We start from the raw sequence: 19936 nt of genomic DNA, 5'->3' as shown, positions 1-19936 counted from the left end.
CAACAACTGTAAGTAAACATATAAAAATACGTAAACAAACTTACCGTAGCAAAATTTTTCAACGCATTTTTATTTTTCGTAATATTATCACATGGATCTGTATTAAATTAATATTACTTGTGCTAATTTAATTGTAGTTTTTGTGGTATATGTAAAGCAATTCCTGTCAAAATACTTCGTTCTCCTCACACCGTACAAAGATAAGGCCTCTGCAGCCTTCTGCGTGGCACTTTGACCTGTTCTTCTCAAAATGGCAGTGAAGCCTGGCAATCAGACTAAAATGAAAATAGCCTCACTTCCACTGAGATAAAAAGTTAACATTGGGTCCTGAGGTATATTTGATACCCAAAAGTTCAGTGGTTATAAATCCATTATAACATTAATTTACAGTTAGCCAGTAACTGAGGAGTGTCCGCACAGCTTTAATAAATTATTAAAGCATGTGAAAACATTTGTAATTGGAAAAAGACATGTCTTTACCTTTATTTCGCCGAGACACGCTGTGCGGTTGCAGAAGTCGAATTTTGCAATGTTGTGGGTTGGCAGGAGCGCCAACCCAGGAATACTAGAGGAAGCCGAAAGGCACGCGTTTTAGCTCACGCAGACTGGCGTGAGGTTTGGAACAGGACAGGGAAATTAGACTTTAGTAAATCGGACGTAGCTGGTGGAATACTTAACTTTAATCCATTAATGGTGAACGTCGGTCTGACAGTACATGATTATCAAGATCAATAGCAACTGATAATGGCGCCTTGCTAGGTCGTAGCAAATGACGCAGCTGAAGGCTATGCTAACTATCGTCTCGGCAAATGAGAGCGTATTTTGTCAGTGAACCATCGCTAGCAAAGTCGGTTGTACAACTGGGGCGAGTGCAAGGAAGTCTCTCTAGACCTGCCGTGTGGCGGCGCTCGGTCTGCAATCACTGATAGTGGCGACACGCGGGTCCGACGTATACTAACGGACCGCGGCCGATTTAAAGGCTACCACCTAGCAAGTGTGGTGTCTGGCGGTGACACCACATTCCTCCCCCGCAAATCGGCGTACGGTCGTGTTATAAGGCTTCCGCCCGCCGCGGGGAGGACCCCATGTTGACGTATGCGACGAGGTGGGGAGCCTAACAACAGGCGAGGCTGTGCCACCCGCACCCTGCCATTCGGTCCGAGGGGAGCTAGGAAACGCCTGAAAACCTGCTCCAGGGTGCACGCCAACATGCGGTGTATGCGCCCGCAGAGAGACAGGAGGGGCCGAAGGGTCGACCTCCATCGGGCAGGGGCACCCGACGGGCGAAGACGACATATGGTCCGGATCGGGCAAGAGTTCCATGTCGGAGGACGACTGGTCAGGGGAAGCGATCGGCGGCGCGTGACCCAGGGAGGCGCCCGGCGGTTGCAGCGACGCGTCTACTGCGGGCGTCGCCGGCGGGAGAACAGGTGGCGGCGGCCGCGGCGGCGCGTCGCCATGGGGCAAAATGGAAGGCAGCGTCGGTAACACCAGGGGCTGAGGCGAGCCAGTAGATGGGTCCCCAGGGCGCTGACCGGACGGCACCGTCGCTGAAAGCAGACGGCGAGCGGCAGATCCCGTGCGAAAACAGAGGCGCAGCTGGTTGAGATGCTGGCGCACCTCACCAGAGGCCCCCAAAACCAGATACATAGCGCGGCCGAGGCAGCGAAGAACGTGCCCTTCGAGCTAACGCCGTGAACCTCGGTAGTGACGATAGTAGACAACGTCGCCTGGATCAAAAGCACGTGTCTGCCGCTGCACAAGAACCTGATGCGGCGGATGTAGGAAAGACATCAAGGTTCGATGATGACGACCGTGGAGCAACTCAGCCGGCGATCAACCATCTGGGGTCTGAGAGCGATACAAGGACAAAAAGAGCAATAACGCGTCCTCCCGAGAATGCGACTCTCGCAACTTCAACATCTGTGACTTGAAAGTCCTGACCAATCGTTCAGCGGCACCGTTTGACTGTGGCGAAAACGGCGCGGACATCAGATGTTGAATACCATTGGCCTTGCAGAATGACTGAAATTCTGCTCGTGCGGTAGCGTTCTCGCTTCCCACGCCCGGGTTCCCGGGTTCGATTCCCGGCGGGGTCAGGGATTTTCTCTGCCTCGTGATGGCTTGGTGTTGTGTGCTGTCCTTAGGTTAGTTAGGTTTAAGTAGTTCTAAGTTCTAGGGGACTGATGACCATAGATGTTAAGTCCCGTAGTGCTCAGAGACATTTGAAGTTGTTTCGTTCTCACTATACCCCAATGTCCTTGGTGGAGAAGCTGTAAGACAGAGGACTGTAACGAGCGTGGTACCACGACCCTGGACTGATCATTATCAGAACGCAACAGCAAAACAGCACGTCGTACAAAAAGTCTCTCCTTGTGAGCAAATAATCGGCGAACCAACGGATCCCAGATCCGTGACTTTGACAAGGGCCATTGCATAGCAACAAAACGCAGAACGGTAGCAAGGACGGGGTCAGCAGCTGTGGCTGTAGCTACTCGACGAAAACCAATCGGAAACGATTCGACCACGTCATCGGTTTCCGCATCAATGAACATGCAAGCAAGTTCGGAGGAATCGAATGCCCTATCCTCAGCAACAGGCAAACGGGACAACACATCGGCGTTTCCGTGCTTAGCAGTGGACCAATACCAGATATCGTAACGGTACTGCGAGAGGAAAATAGACCAGCGAATGAATTTCTGCGCTGTACGTGGAGGTACAGGCTTGTTCGGATGAAAAAGCGATGTCAAAGGTTTGTGGTCTGTGATGATGATAAAGTGACGACCATACCAGAAATCATGAAACTTTGTAACACCAAATACGAGAGCCAATGCTTCTTTCTCGATCTGTGAATAATTTCTTTGCGCCGACGAAAGCAATTTGGACGCAAAGGCAACAGGGCGATCGTGCGATCCATCTTTGTGCGCAAGCACAGCACCGATCCCGAAATCCGATGCATCCACTATCAACAAAACGGGTTTCTGGGGATCGAATGGCGTAAGGCAAGTATTGGATAGCAACGCCGATTTCAACTGGCGAAAGGCGCGTTCGCATTCCGTCGTCCAGACGAACGGAACACCTTTACGGCGTAAGCGATGAAGCGGAACTGAAATGGAAGACTCGTAGCGCACATATTTATGGTAATAGTTGATTTTTCCCAGCACAATCTGTAGCTGCTTCAAATTCTGCGGCGAAGGCAAGTCTTGTATGGCACGGAGGTGCCCGGGACTGGGATGTATGCCTTGGGCATTGAGTACATGTCCCAGGTAGGGCAAGTCGCGAGCAAAAAACACACATTTGTCCTTCCGCAAGCGAAGACCATTTTGTCAGAAGACCTGAAATAATGTTCTGAGATTGGCTAAATGTTCTTCGTCTGTCTTTCCGGAGATCACAATAGCGTCCAGATAGTTTGCTGCAGTAGGGACCGACACACAAACAGCTTGTAGATATTGCTGAAACAATGCAGGGGCGGATGCACACCCGAATGGCAGTCGTTTGAATCGATACAAACCAAGATGCGAGATAACCACCAAAATGCGCTGGGATTCTTCGTCCACCGGTATTTGCAAGTACGCATCTGCTAGGTCCAACTTCGAAAAATAATTACCCAGGCACAGTTTGTCAAAAAGATCTTCCAGGCGGGGTAAAGGAAAAGTTGCAATCACTAGTTGCGGATTCACTGTTGCCTTGAAGTCCACACAAAGTCTCAATTTTCCGGAAGGTTTTGGCAAAATTGCTAAGGGTGATGCCCAGAGAGAAGCCTGCACACGTTCAATTATACCTCGTGATTCCAATCGTGTAATTTTTTTGCGACCTCATCACGCAATGCGTGGGGAACATTGCACGCTCTGAAAAATTTCGGTTGCGTGTTTACTTTCAGTTCCAAATATGCTTTACAGTTCTTAGCGCAATCAAGGCCCGGTGCAAAAATGTTTGCAAATTCTTCACATAGACGAGAAACGCTGTCTGAAGGCACAGTCTGGTTCACTGATAGGACCTGAAGAGCTATTTAACTTAACATTTGCGGCACACAACGGAGGTGTGGCCAGCTGTTTGTACATGTCTCGATTGATCAGTGAAACTGCAGCTCCGGTATCGAGCTGGAATGGTTTCACTTTGCCGTTAATATCCAAATCTACAAAAAGTTTATTGTCCTGCTGATGACAAGAGCGACTGTCTCGTGCAACGTGAACTGACACTGGTACAGAATCACTTGCGACTTGATGGGCTTTCCGGCGATGTCGACGCACACTATTTGCGGGACGAACACAGTCACTGTTAGAGAGAGGGGCACTGGGCAGAGTGGAATGAAGTACATGAATATCCATGGGCGAAGTTTCAGGAGCCTGAGTATCCTTGGTTCGAATTCGGCGCGAAGCAAAGGGCCTGGAATGGTTGTGAGTGTCTGATCTGAGCTTTTTCTGGCAAACACTCTGAACATGTCCTTTTTTATTACAGAAAAAGCAAATAGCTTGGCGTGACGGGCAATTCTCATGCGAATGTCTAGTAGCGCACTGCAGGCATGATTTTAGCACTGCATTTGCTTGCCTGCGCGGCACGCGTGGCTGAGAGCCTGGCGGCAGTTGCGCAGCCGGGCGCGAGGACTGTTTACTGTTCCGTGCAGCTCGCCCGGCGGGCCGGTTAACCTGACACATGGGTGGCGAAGTTTCAAATGATTCCTGAGCAAAGTCAAGTGTGTCCTGCCGATCCAATATGTCTATCACTTGTTGAAGGGAGGGATTGACTAGTTCCAAAATCTGCTCCCTTATACGAACATCAGAAACGTTCTGTGCAATTGCATCACGTACCATAGTATCTGAATAAGGGAGTCCACATTGACACTCAAAAGCACAATCCCTAGTAAGGCCTTGCAAAGTTGCAACCCACTCCCAATTAGTCTGACCTGCCGTACGTTTTGTACGAAAGAAGGTATACCTTTTTGCAACTACATTGACTGATTCTTTGAAAATGCATCTAATGCAGACAAAATTTCGTCGTAGGACAGAGTTGCTACGTCGCTTCGGGGAAATAATTTGACTATCACATGGTACGTGGTCACCCCAATGGAGGACAATAAAAAAGGCTGCCGCTTGTTACCTTGAATTCTGTAGGCTGCGAGAGGGAATCCAAATTGGTGTGACCACTCCGTCCAGCTTTCCAGTGCAGCATCAAAAGGTCGAAAAGTTGGTGCAACTGCATGTTGTGGCTGCGTTAGCGGTGGAGCGGCGGCTGCCGCATCGTTTTGCATTGCACGTTGACCCTGGATGAGCTGTCCAAGGGCATCCAGTAAGGCCTGCGTCTGCTGATTCTGTAAGCGATAAAATTCGGACAGTACATCTGGAGACTGTGGCGAAGCCATTACACAAGTAAATCAGGGCAATATCGATAAGAACGCGGGGGCCTCGTCGCCAAATGTTGTGGGTTGGCAGGAGAGCCAACCCAGGAATACTAGAGGAAGCCAAAAGGCACGTGTTTTAGCTCACGCAGGCTGGCGTGAGGTCTTGAACAGGACAGGGAAATTGGACTTTAGTAAAACGGACGTACCTGGTGGAATACTTAACTTTAATCCATTAATGGTGAACGTCGGTCTGACAGTACATGATTATCAAGATCAATAGCAACTGATAATGGTGCTTTGCTAGGTCGTAGCAAATGACGTAGCTGAAGACTATGCTAACTATCGTCTCGGCAAATGAGAGCATATTTTGTCAGTGAACCATCGCTAGCAAAGTCAGTTGTACAACTGGGGCGAGTGCAAGGAAGTCTCTTTAGACCTGCCGTGTGGCGGCACTCGGTCTGCAATCACTGATAGTGGCGACACGGGGGTCCGACGCATACTAACGGACCGCGGCCGATTTAAAGGCTACTACCTAGCAAGTGTGGTGTCTGGCGGTGACACCACATGCAACAAGTACTGCTACGTGCTACTTTGTGGTGCTCGACAGAACGATTTACAAGTGACCAGAATGAGATTTTCACTCTGCAGCGGAGTGTGTTCGGTAGCTCAGTTGGTAGAGCACTTGCCCGCGAAAGGCAAAGGTCCCGAGTTCGAGTCTCGGTCGGGCACACAGTTTTAATCTGCCAGGAAGTTTGATTTACAAGTGGGCTGCGGCAAGTGCAGTGAGTATCGTGCATGATACCACAGGCCAGAAAAGGTACAGCTGCATACACACCCGAGGAAAAAAAAAATTTGTAGGTGTATATGATACCTGAGGACTGTAGAGGATAAACCACTGAACCGATTTCAGCCAAACTTGGTACATACACATCGTCCTATCAGGTAAAAATCGGAGTGGGAGAGGGGGGGGCGGGCGTAAAAACTACCTACCTCTCACATTTCAGGAGATATGACGTCATAAACACTACGTTGAATGAAAACTCCCGCATAATGTATGAAGTTTTAATACACGTATGTGTTACTACTGAGAAACTCCCACAGTCGATTCAGTATAAGGCAATCCCTGACAGCTGGCAGTGCTTTTGACACGCTTCGACTATAAAGCGCAATGTGCTGTAGCCGAAAACAGTAGCTAGTTACAGGGCTATGAAGAGGCAGTGCTTTAGAGATGTTTACAAAATAATATTGTAGACACGTGAAGCATCTGTTTGCAACATTATTTTCCAGATCATGTTTCTTAATTTGAATACTGTATTTATACATTTGTACATTATGCATATTTCTTTGTACGAATGTTCCTTGATTTCAGTGGTGTCTTTACGAATACATGGAAATGAAATGTTTTCGATATTACACAACGAAAACAATATATTTATTGTTTTCATTTTTAATAGACATTCGGGAAATAACACCCTGCCTTTGCCAGGTTCGTGAGCTACTTTACAATAGCTTATGGAACAATGCTCGTTGTATAAATTCATACCTTTACTACTGGTTTCCATATTTTGTGACTGTCATAATTAATTAAATATCTAACAGACTATACGTAATAAAAATGAAATCACTCAAATGCCAAGGGCGCGTAAAATACCTTCTAGTGTAACCAGCAGAAGTCTTTCATCTACCCTTTGAAAAACCTAGTAATAAATATAGAATAAACCACCTGTGCATTCCACTCCTTAGAATTTTTCTAACCTTTCACAGCCGCCCACTTCAGCGGACTAAAACACTGAACTACCTAAGACTAACACTAGATCAAACATTATTTTGGTACGACAATCATCCACACGCACAAGGCTCTAATTTGCAGCCCTCCCCTCCCGTCCGCCCCCCCCCCCCCCACACACACACACAAACACCGATGTTCCTCTGCTTCTCACAAGTTTTAGGACACCTCCCAAATCCTTGAACTACGTGCATTCTGCCAAACATTCCACAACCGATTACTTTCTGCCACCTGTATCACGTATAGAATCAACTCAGATCACCTCCTCAAATGCCTACAACAGACTGATGACCTCAGAAGTCAATTCGCATAGTGCTCAGAGCCAATGCCTACAACACCTGGCCTAAATCTCCTACAACCTAGAGTCCCAACATTCGAATTGCATTCCCCATCTTTCATAAACTTGCCTCTTTCTGCACCACCTCTATCCACAAGTCCCACCTTTTGACACCACCAAATATTTCACAGGCTTTCCTCCGTCTTCCAGGCACTGAAATAATTCCTAAGATCTGTCCATCCTATCAACTGAGCCTCATACCACCTGTTCCATCGCAAACGAAGACTCCATTGCATCCTGTTCCAGCCTACTTGAAATCCAACCGACTAATTCCTGCATCTCTGTTATCATCCCACATCCGTTTCGATGTAACATTTTTTTGCATACTTCCCTCTTCCTCGTCAGTTACAAGGAGGACCCATCATCACCGTCCTCGCAGAGCAGAACAAATACATCATTATCATCATGTCATTTATATCACCATTGCTTCATTCCACCAATTATTTTTTACTACTTTTACTCTTGTAAACCAAGGCTAAATAACAGCAACCTGGCTGCTCACAGCCACGTGTAGCATTAAAGCAAAATAAGAGAGAAAAGGATGACTTTTCATTTGTGAGACGTATAATATTCCGTTATGTATTCTGCAACGTTGTGTAACATGGTGGCTATATTGTGTAGAACCACGAAAGATAAAATTCATGCCCGCATCTCGTGGTCGTGCGGTAGCGTTCTCGCTTCCCACGCCCGGGTTCCCGGGTTCGATTCCCGGCGGGGTCAGGGATTTTTCTCTGCCTCGTGATGGCTGGGTGTTGTGTGCTGTCCTTAGGTTAGTTAGGTTTAAGTAGTTCTAAGTTCTAGGGGACTTATGACCACAGCAGTTGAGTCCCATAGTGCTCAGAGCCATTTGAACCATTTTTTTTTTTTGATAAAATTCATTCTTATATACGTTTTCGTGTTAGACATATTTGCCTGTTCCTAAAAGAAGCAACTAACGCTTATCACACCACTATTCCTAGAACATGGACCCCCTCTCTTACCTTACTGTTCCCCTCATGATCTAATTTATATCCTGCCAAATGTGTCAGAAGTCTCATCCCTGCCAGTGCGGCACATCTGTCTGATCGTTAAAAACCTATACTTCCGATCCATACAGTAGTAGAGGTATTGGCATAGTACATGGCTATTCAAAAACAAGGAACAGCGAGCCGAGGTGGCCGAACGGTCCTAGGCGCTTCAGTCCGGAACCGCGCGACTGCTACTGTCGCATGTTCGAATCCTGCCTCAGTCATGGATGTGTGTGATGTCCTTAGTTTAGTTAGGTTTAAGTAGTTCTAAGTTCTACGGGACTGATGACCTTAGATGTTAAGTCCCATAGTGCTCAGAGCCATTTGAAACATTTGGAAAACAAGGAACAGATTTCAAACATTTGTTGCTTCCAAACAACAGAAGATAGAAACACACACGACAATTTCTCTAAGCACGTCCGACATTACCTAAATGGCACCATCACAGCACGTTGGATTGGCAGAGGAGGATCAGAAGATGAACTTCATCCCCGTTACCCTCCCAGGTCTCCAGACCTCACTTTTATCTGTGAGGTTACGTAAAAGACAGCGTTTTTATTCGCCCTATGCCTGGCATTCTCGAAAGTCTGCGACATCGCATTGTTGAAACTTTGAATTCGATAACAAGAGACCAGCTGTTTCGTGCGTGGCAGGAAATGAGCCACTGGCCGGCCGGGGTGGCCGAGCGGCTCTAGACGCTTCAGTCTGAAACCGCGAGACCGCTATGGTCGTAGGTTCGAATCCTGCCTCGGGCATGGATGTGTGTGATGTCTTTAGGTTAGTTAGGTTTAAGTAGTTCTAGGGGACTGATGACCGCAGATGTTAAGTCCCATAGTGCTCAGAGTCATTTGAACCATTTTTTTTTAGTCACTGTTTCGATATTTGTCGTGTAATATAAGGTGCTCACACTGAATGCATATAAATTTGAACTTTTCTCCTTCCAGGAACGTTGGAAATGTCTTTCTATATTTTGTAGTTTGGAAGCAACAAATGTTTGAAATTGTTCCTTCTTTTTGAATACCCTGTATTACAGAATTTAAGCACTGTTCCTTTCCTGGTTTTGTTCAGGAGCTTCCTTTTAACCGTATCGAACATTTATACGTACCTTTGTAGATTCTTTTCAGTAAGATTCGCTGTAAGTCGCTCATATCCGTCCACTTCACTTGCCCATTCTCACTAATTGAGTCCAACTCATTGTCGTCATCTCTCTGTGTCCCTCCAGCTGTCACCGGCAACCGTCTCTCAGCCACCGTCTCCTTCCTTCTGTCATACTAATACTGTCCTCTCTCACTGTCAGTGTCTCCCTCTCCACCGCTGAAATCGTCGTGTCTGTCTGTTTGACACACTACTCTCCAAAACTAATAGAGGAATTTTCATGGAGCTTCCACAGGTAACGTGAGGATAGCTTGGGGCAACATACAGGCTTTATTTCATCAAAATCGGAACACGGAAAAGAAGATATCGTAGTTTAAAGTTTTATCTAAAATAGTCAGAGCAGCTTAGTCATTCGGATATTTATCTCAGTGATACGTTCGTCACGGCGTAGTATACCGAAGGACAAATAGATGACACGTAATTTTTTTTTAACTGAGTGACAAATGTATTGAATGTAACACAAATTTACATACTTACTCTGAAAAAGTTATTTTGTCTTTGGGTTTTGAACTTTTTCCTGCTGCCGTGCTCGCTTAATGAGTTTATTACATTACAGAACTGGTCCGTAAAAGCTCTTGCTACCATTTGTTGCATTTGTCTTAGCCTTTCTTTGATCACGAAGGTGACATGACCTTGTTTGGCTGCTCTGAACCACTAGATTCTGCTTAAGTCTGCTGCCTGGCTCGCCAGAAATGCCGATGTTGTATTTTGCCCTGACCCACTCTCAGTGGCGAAATTTTTTCATTGCATCGTTACGTCGTTGTCGTATTGTAGTGTGAGAGCTTCACTCTGGGACTCTGAAAACGTTACCCGTTTTACTGCCCTATACAAGGTCAGCATGCTGAAAGGTCTCTGTTGGATTCCTTTCATCTTAATTTCTTAAATCTGTTGTCATTTACATCTTACATTCCACTTCTAAATTTACTGTGGTGTTTCTGACTATCTGGGAGGAGACTGAGCAGTGGAACGTGTTACTTTTACACATAAAGAAGAACGATCTGTCACACTACTACACTTTAAAACACAGTTTATATGTAATTCCTGTCACACAGTCTCATATGGAACCTGCATCCGCTTTCTTTTATATAGTGTATATGATAAGATACTGTCATCCCCCTTCCCTTGTGTGTGAAAGGATGAGCAAATGTATTTCTAGCTGCATGCTTGATGGTAGCAGACAAGCCTGTCTCCTAGAGAACAGTAGGACCAACGTCAGAACAGGTAGCTACGCTTTCTAAAAGCAAAGAGATTTCTATTCTTGGTATGGTCCTGCCCGTCCCTTGTTATGTTGGTATAGGAAGCTGCCTCTCTGGTCATTTCCGTTTGTATCTGTGAGGCACCCTCGGTAGGGGCCCACACCAGTCTGTCTGCGGCGAGCGTCTGAAGTGGTAAGATCACTGGCTAAGCACGTCTCTGCTAAGTCCATAGGCGAATGGATTTCTTAAAGTCAGCCTAACTGAAAATTTAATCACCTTTGTTTCAGGTTTAGATCTAAAGTATGTTCTGTTATCTTAAATTGCAACACAGTGTAATTCGAGTGTGAAGTTCAGAATATTTTCCAGTAGTTGCTTTGTCACTACTTTGTGAGCAAAGTGGAACCACGTGTTGATGATCCATAATTCTACCTAAGATCATCAATCTTAAATGCGATTGTGGGTGAGACTATAAAGTCTCGTCTTGACAATATTTTTCAATATAGCAACTTTTCTTTATGTTCAACCCATGTGGTGTGTACTTTGTGAGACCAGTACCACGTGCTTATATAATTGTTTGACCCATCAGGTTAATAGTATGACGATAGTAACCAGTTGGAGGTTTTTCTTTTGTAAATTGTATTTCGATGTAATTTATTTTAATTATCAAAATTATTGTAAAGTTACACTCTTTGTGTAAACCAAGTTGACCACGTGAAGCATTTGGTGGAATCATCAAAGTAGCCCTCAGCTATTCTTTTAGAGAAGATTACACAGACAATTATAATGAATTCAGTATACCAGTGTATGGTAATTTCATGACAGACAGGATTGCGCTACGACCATAACTTCTTTGGGTTGACAATCGAATCGGTCAGTTGTGGTTAATTTCCTCTTGCATATGTTTCAACATTCTTCGTGGGTTATGTTATGAATGCAGTGTTGCATGGAGTCTCCCAATCTTGGCTCCATATTTGATGTGTTCCGTAAGATTACAAACTCACATTTTCACAATCCTAAATAAGGCACCAGTTTAGTTATCAATAAAGTTTAATATGCTGAAATTTTAACGGAACAATGATCAAAGTTTATATATATATATATATAGGGTGAGGCACCTAACATTACCGCTGGATATATTTCGTAAACCACATCAAATACTGACGAATCGATTCCACAGACCGAACGTGAGGAGAGGGGCTAGTGTAACTGGTTAATACAAACCATAAAAAAATGCACGGAAGTATGTTTTTGAACACAAACCTACGTTTTTTTTGTTTAAATGAAACCCCGTTAGTTTTGTTAGCACATCTGAACATATAAACAAATACGTAATCAGTGCCGTTTGTTGCATTGTAAAATGTTAATTACATCCGGAGATATTGTAACCTAAAGTTGACGCTTGAGTACCACTCCTCCGCTGTTCGATCGTGTGTATCGGAGCACCGAATTACGAATTACGTAGGGATCCAAAGGGAACGGTGATGGACCTTAGGTACAGAAGAGACTGGAACAGCACATTACGTCCACATGCTAACACCTTTTTATCGGTCTTTTTCACTGACGCACATGTAGATTACCATGAGGGGTGAGGTACACGTACACACGTGGTTTCCGTTTTCAATTACGGAGTGGAGTAGTGTGTGTCCCGACATGTCAGGCCAATAGATGTTCAATGTGGTGGCCATCATTTGCTGCACACAATTGCAATCTCTGGCGTAATGAATGTCGTACACGCCGCAGTACATCTGGTGTAATGTCGCCGCAGGCTGCCACAGTACGTTGTTTCATATCCTCTGGGGTTGCAGGCACATCAAGGTACACATTCTCCTTTAACGTAGCCCACAGAGAGAACTCCAGAGATGTAAGATCAGGAGAACGGGCTGGCCAATTTATGCGTCCTCCGCGTCCTATGAAACGCCCGTCGAACGTGTACCTCACCCCTCATGGTAATGTACATGTGCGTCAGTGAAAAAGACCAATAAAAAGGTGTTAGCATGTGGACGTAATGTGCTGTTCCAGTCTCTTCTGTACCTAAGGTCCATCACCGTTTCCTTTGGATCGCTACGTAATTCGGTGCTCTCCGATACACACGATCGAACAGCGGAGAAGTGGTACTCAAGCGTCAACTTTAGGTTACAATGTCTCCGGATGTAATTAACATTTTACAATGCATCAAACGGCACTGATTACGTATTTGTTTATATGTTCAGATGTGCTAACAAAACTAACGGAGTTCCATTTAAAAAAACGTAGGTTTGTGTTAAAAAACATACTTCCGTGCATTTTTTTATGGTTTGTATTGACCAATTACACTAGCCCCTCTCCTCACGTTCGGTCTGAGGAATCGATTCGTCAGTATATCCAGCGGTAATGTTAGGTGACTCACCCTGTATATATATATATATATATATATATATATATATATATATATATATATATATAGAGAGAGAGAGAGAGAGAGAGAGAGAGAGATATATATATATATATATATAGAGAGAGAGAGAGAGAGCGAGAGAGAGAGAGAGAGAGAGAGAGAGAGAGAGAGAGAGAGAGAGAGAAAGAAAAAGAGAGAGAGAGAGAGAGAGAGACTTACCAAACAAAAGCGCTGGCAGGTCGATAGACACACAAACAAACACAAACATACACACAAAATTCAAGCTTTCGCAACAAACGGTTGCTTCGTCAGGAATGAGGGAAGGAGAGGGAAAGACGAAAGTATGTGAGTTTTAAGGGAGAGAGTAAAGAGTAAGGAGTCATGTCTGCTTGTGTCTGTGTATATGCGGATGGATATGTGTGTGTGTGTGTGCGAGTGTATACCTGTCCTTTTTTCCCCCTAAGGTAAGTCTTTCCGCTCCCGGGATTGGAATGACTCCTTACTCTCTCCCTTAAAGCCCACATCCTTTCGTCTTTCCCTCTCCTTCCCTCTTTCCTGACGAAGCAACCGTTTGTTGCGAAAGCTTGAATTCTGTGTGTATGTTTGTGTTTGTTTGTGTATCTATCGACCTGCCAGCGCTTTTGTTTGGTAAGTCTCATCATCTTTGTTTTTAGATATATTCTTCCCACGTGGAATGTTTCCCTCTATTATATTCATATATATATATATATATATATATCAATAGTTGTCATAAGATGACTATTAAAAGATTATAATTAATGTTAGTCTAGTTGGCAGTTTGGTAAACTAGACTGGATACATGGTGAAACAGTTGCTCAGTATTGCAAGGTTAACTCCCCCAGATAGCTCACAGCTTTTAACCCGCTTTTATTATCTTAAATATGAGCACCGCTTTCAGAACAACTTAATGCATCAACTTCACACTACTGATATGCGAGGGCAACCTCAGGTGTACAATAAGTATCCTTCCCCGTGTAGCAGTTTTAGTAGACAGTAGTGTCGTGCAAGCGTTTCGAGCGTGTTGCCTGTGTGCTGTCACAGCCTGGAGCTGACAGTGGCGGACGAGTGGGGCTACGAGTCGAACGGCTCGTGGAGCGGCATGGTGGGCAGCCTGCAGCGGTCGGAGGCGGACGTGGGCGGCACGGCGCTGTTCGTCACGGCGGACCGCATGCGGCTCATCGACTACATCGCCATGACCACGCCCTCCGTGTGAGTAGCTCTCGCTCGCCCACGTCACCGTCACGCCTCATTACGTGTACAGCCCTCTGAAACAGACCCACTTAATTTCCTTAGTCAAAAGAAGTTCAATCCAAACAGTGTTCGAAACATTTATGGATGACACAAGTATTGCAATAAATAGTATGTCGAGTGTAGTTCTAGAAAGATCTGCTAATGATATTTTCATGGATATTAATACAGGGTGATTCAAAAAGAATACCACAACTTTAGGAATTTAAAACTCTGCAACGACAAAAGGCAGAGCTAAGCACTATCTGTCGGCGAATTAAGGGAGCTATAAAGTTTCATTTAGTTGTACATTTGTTCGCTTGAGGCGCTGTTGACTAGGCGTCAGCGTCAGTTGATGCTAAGATGGCGACCGCTCAACAGAAAGCTTTTTGTGTTATTGAGTACGGCAGAAGTGAATCGACGACAGTTGTTCAGCGTGCATTTCGAACGAAATATGGTGTTAAACCTCCTGATAGGTGGTGTATTAAACGTTGGTATAAACAGTTTACAGAGAATGAGTGTTTGTGCAAAGGGAAAAGTTCTGGACAGCCGAGAACGAGTGATGAAAATGTACCAAGCACCAGCAAGCATTTGTTCGCAGCCCAGGAAAATCGACTCGCAGAGCTAGCAGAGAGCTGGAAATTCCACAATCAACTGTATGGAGAGTCCTACGAAAAAGGTTAGTTATGAAACCTGAACGTCAACTACCCGAGGCGATGGATCGGCCGCCAGGCAGCCCGTGACGGAGCACTTCATCACTGGCCTCCAAGAAGCCCTGATCTTACCCCCTGCGATTTTTTCTTATGGGGGTATGTTAAGGATATGGTGTTTCGGCCACCTCTCCCAGCCACCATTGATTTGAAACGAAAAATAACAGCAGCTATCCAAACTGTTACGCCTAATATGCTACAGAGAGTGTGGAACGAGTTGGAGTATCGGGTTGATATTGCTCGAGTGTCTGGAGGCGGCCATATTGAACATCTCTGAACTTGTTTTTGAGAGAAAAAAAACCTTTTTAAATACTCTTTGTAATGATGTATAACAGACGGTTATATTATGTTTCTTTCATTAAATACACTTTTTTAAAGTTGTGGTATTCTTTTTGAATCACCCTGTAAATGGTTTAAAGCCAACTCACTGACATTAAGCTTCGAAAAGACTCAGTATATGCAATTCAGAACCTGTAAGAGGTTTCCACCCAGCATATGCATAAAGTATGAAGAAGAGCAGATAGAAGAGGTTGACAGTCTTGAATTCCTGGGATTACAACTTCATAATAAATTCAGTTGGGAGGAGCACACCACAGAACTGCAGAAACGCCTTAACAAATCTGTATTTGCAATTAGAGTGTTAGCAGACATAGGCGACATAAAAATGAAAAAGCTTGCATACTTTGAATATTTTCATTCCATAATGTCATATGGTATAATATTTTGGGGTAACTCTTCAAGTCAAACAAAAGTTTTCAGAGTCCAAAAGCTTGTAATACGTATTATTTGCGGAGTAAATTCACGGACGTCCTGTAGAAACCTCTTCAAAGAACTGGGTATACTAACTACTGCCTCTCAGTATATTTACTCCTTAATGAAATTTGTCCTAAATAATATATCTCTTTTTCCAACAAACAGCTCAGTTCATACATACAATACCAGGAACAAAAATGATCTGCACAAGGACTTAAAAGCACTTACTTTAGTTCAAAAAGGGGTCCACTACTCAGGAACACTCATCTTCGATAATTTGCCAGCAAACATAAAAAATTTAGTTACAAATAAAGATCAGTTTAAAAGGAGCCTGAAAGACTTACTAGTGGCCAACTCCTTCTACTCCATTGATGAATTTTTTAATAGAATCAAATGATTTACTGTATATACTCATACTATTAGTATTGTTATTTCAGCTTAAAAAAATAATGTATTGTATATGCTCGTACTATTAGTATTGTTATTTCAGCTTTAAAAAAAATTGACATGTTCCACATCCACGAGGATCTCCTCCGCACGGATCTATGGAACGAAAAACTAATCTAATCTAATCATGATACTAAGAAGCGATATGAAAGGGAAGATCACTTATAATCTATATTACAGGAGGTTGGTGTAAATCTTAGAGTTGTTGCAAAGGCTCTGTGAAAATTTAGTGTATCTGTACAGAAAATTGCGTACAAAATACTAATGGCACGAATTATAGACTACCGTTCCAGTGTTTGGAGTTCTTATCAAGTAGGCGTGACAACAGAAGATTTTTGAAATTTTTGAATACATTGTCAGCGATCTTAAAAGTAATTAAAATTAAAATTTAAAGCAGTATCGATCGCAATCTTGTTATTACAGAAATGTTGGTGTGATTCCGCCACAGAACAGTTATTTTCCATGGCGCTGACATCTTAAGAGAGCAAAATTATCCGTATTTTTATGGTATCACATAACCGTAACATACGACGTATCTCTCCCTAGTACAATCTTTGACAGCACCACTAACGTCCACAGCGGAACAGGACGCCATTTCAATGGTAACCCTCGATTACCCACGTAAACTCTGGGCAACGACAATCTTTAGAGCAGATTTTGTAGGTCTGAGTTTAGAGGTCAGCATACTCTAAGCCTTATTTCATACCAATGAACTATTTTAGTAGTATAATTTATATTCATTGACGAATAATGATAAATAATTGACATTACGATATATTCCAACTGTAACTGTTCCTTCGTAGTTATGTATTAAGCTTTCTAATCATGAATGTGTTTTCTGATTGAATACTTACGATGTCATACTCAGAACGGTGGGTGTGACCAGCCCTATTAATACCCGTTCCCTCCGTGCACAGTCAGCAGTTACACGAGCGTCGAGGGTCGATGGAACTCATCTAGCAGTGTCCATCCACCGCTCTGGGTATAATTTATTACTATTTATCTTATTTATATATATTTTATATGCTTATTATAACGTCTATACTATTTTAGCAATATATCTTTACAGAGTCTGAAGATGACTCTTTCATAGAGTCGAAACCGGTCACTCATTCCAATAAAAAAATATTTTAACAAGATTGCGATCAAGACTGTTTTAAATTTTAATTTTAGTGACAACATAAATCGAAAGATTCGAAAGAGGTGCTGTTAGGATCGTAACTGGTGTGTATAACCCATACCAAAGTGTAACAGACATTTGGGGCGAACTTAAATGTAAATACGTGGAAGAAAGATGATACACTTCCTGCGAAACATTATTGTGTAAATTTTGAGATCGTAAGTGATAAGAGGGATTAGGAAGCGCTCAGGGACATACAGCGATCGTTTTTGCTTCGCTCAGTACGGGAATCGAATTGTAAAGGTTGTTGATAACATTGGTATTAAGAACCCTCCGCCATTCACTGTGCAATGGTTTTTCGGAGTGTTTATGTAGATACAGAACTATTTCTGACATCATGAAAAGTTTATAAATGAAATGAACTCGATCTGAGCGAAGTAAGGCAGGGAGACAGCGGAGAGGGCGACAGTGGAGATTTTATATTTTACTGCTCAGCGAACTACGGGGCTGCTAGTTGTAGACCTGAAATACTAACAGTCACGAGAAGGTAACGAAAAGATACAATCATCATCATCATCATCATCATCACTTAAGACTGATTATGCCTTTCAGCGTTCAGTCTGGAGCATAGCCCCCCTTATACAGTTCCTCCATGATCCCCTATTCAATGCTAACATTGGTGCCTCTTCTGATGTTAAACCTATTACTTCAAAATCATTCTTAACCGAATCCAGGTACCTACTCCCCGGTCTGCCCCGACTCCTCCTACCCTCTACTGCTGAATCCATGAGTCTCTTGGGTAACCTTGCTTTTCCCATGCGTATAATATGACCCCACCATCTAAGCCTGTTCGCCCTGACTGCTACATCTATAGAGTTCATTCCCAGTTTTTCTTTGATTTCCTCATTGTGGACACCCTCCTGCCATTGTTCCCATCTACTAGTACCTGCAATCATCCTAGCTACTTTCATATCCGTAACCTCAACCTTGTTGATAAGGTAACCTGAATCCACCCAGCTTTCGCTCCCATACAACAAAGTTGGTCGAAAGATTGAACGGTGCACAGATAACTTAGTCTTGGTACTGACTTCCTTCTTGCAGAAGAGAGTAGATCGTAGCTGAGCGCTCACTGCATTAGCTTTGCTACACCTCGCTTCCAGTTCTTTCACTATGTTGCCATCCTGTGAGAATATGCATCCTAAGTACTTGAAACCGTCCACCTGTTCTAACTTTGTTCTTCCTATTTGGCACTCAATCCGTTTATATTTCTTTCCCACTGACATTACTTTCGTTTTGGAGATGCTAATCTTCATACCATAGTCCTTACATTTCTGATATAGCTCTGAAATATTTCTTTGCAAACTTTCAATCGAATCTGCCATCACAACTAATTCATCCGCATATGCAAGATTGCTTATTTTGTGTTCACATATCTTAATCTCACCCAGCCAGTCTATTGTTTTCAACATATGATCCATAAATAATATGAACAACAGTGGAGACAGGTTGCAGCCTTGTCTTACCCCCGAAACTACTCTGAACCATGAATTCAATTTACCGTCAACTCTAACTGCTGCCTGACTATCCATGGGGACTTATGACCTAAGATGTTGAGTCCCATAGTGCTCAGAGCCATTTGAACCATTTGACTATCCATGTAAAGACCTTTAATTGCTTGCAAAAGTTTGCCTCCTATTCCATAATCTTGTAGAACAGACAATAACTTCCTCCTAGGAACCCGGTCATATGCCTTTTCTAGATCTATAAAGCATAGATACAATTCCCTGTTCCACTCATAACACTTCTCCATTATTTGCCGTAAGCTAAAGATCTGGTCTTGGCAACCTCTAAGAGGCCTAAACCCACACTGATTTTCATCCAATTGGTCCTCAACTAATACTCGCACTTTCCTTTCAACAATACCTGAGAAGATTTTACCCACAACACTGATTAAAGAGATACCTCTGTAGTTGTTACAATCTTTTCTGTTTCCATGTTTAAAGATTGGTGTGATTACTGCTTTTGTCCAGTCTGATGGAACCTGTCCCGACTCCCAGGCCATTTCAATTATCCTGTGTAGCCATTTAAGACCTGACATTCCACTGTATTTGATGAGTTCCGACTTAATTTCATCCACCCCAGCCGCTTTATTGCACTGCAATATATTGACCATTTTTTCCACTTCCTCAAATGTGATCCTATTTCCACCATCATTCCTATCCCATTCTACTCCTAAATCTGAAACTTTACTGATCGCATTTTCACCTACATTGAGCAACTCTTCAAAATACTCCCTCCATCTGCCCAAGGCATCCACAGGATTCACCAGCAGTTTTCCTGACATGTCCAAAATACTTGTCATTTCCTTCTTACCTCCCTTTCGAAGACTGCTAATTACACTCCAGAATGGTTTTCCAGCAGCTTGACCCATAGTCTCCAACCTGTTTCCAAAGTCTTCCCACGAT

General features: G+C 43.6%; 1 protein-coding gene and 1 non-coding gene across 2 annotated transcripts in view; both read left to right on the top strand.

The window, feature by feature from the left end:
• LOC126162174 (probable glutamate receptor) overlaps positions 1–19936 on the top strand; it is a 127697-nt gene that overhangs the window by 28684 nt on the left and 79077 nt on the right. The window contains exon 5 of the mRNA XM_049918529.1: positions 14256–14423. Coding sequence (XP_049774486.1) covers positions 14256–14423 — 168 coding nt within the window. The remainder of the gene's footprint in view (positions 1–14255; positions 14424–19936) is intronic.
• Positions 5994–6067, top strand: Trnas-cga (transfer RNA serine (anticodon CGA)). The gene has a single exon. It is a non-coding gene; the product is annotated as a tRNA-Ser (tRNA).

This window comes from Schistocerca cancellata, chromosome 1 (genome assembly GCF_023864275.1).
Source record: "Schistocerca cancellata isolate TAMUIC-IGC-003103 chromosome 1, iqSchCanc2.1, whole genome shotgun sequence".
Taxonomy (NCBI): domain Eukaryota; kingdom Metazoa; phylum Arthropoda; class Insecta; order Orthoptera; family Acrididae; genus Schistocerca; species Schistocerca cancellata.
The sequence above is the reverse complement of the archived record's forward strand: the minus strand, read 5'-3'. Positions and strand labels throughout refer to the sequence as shown.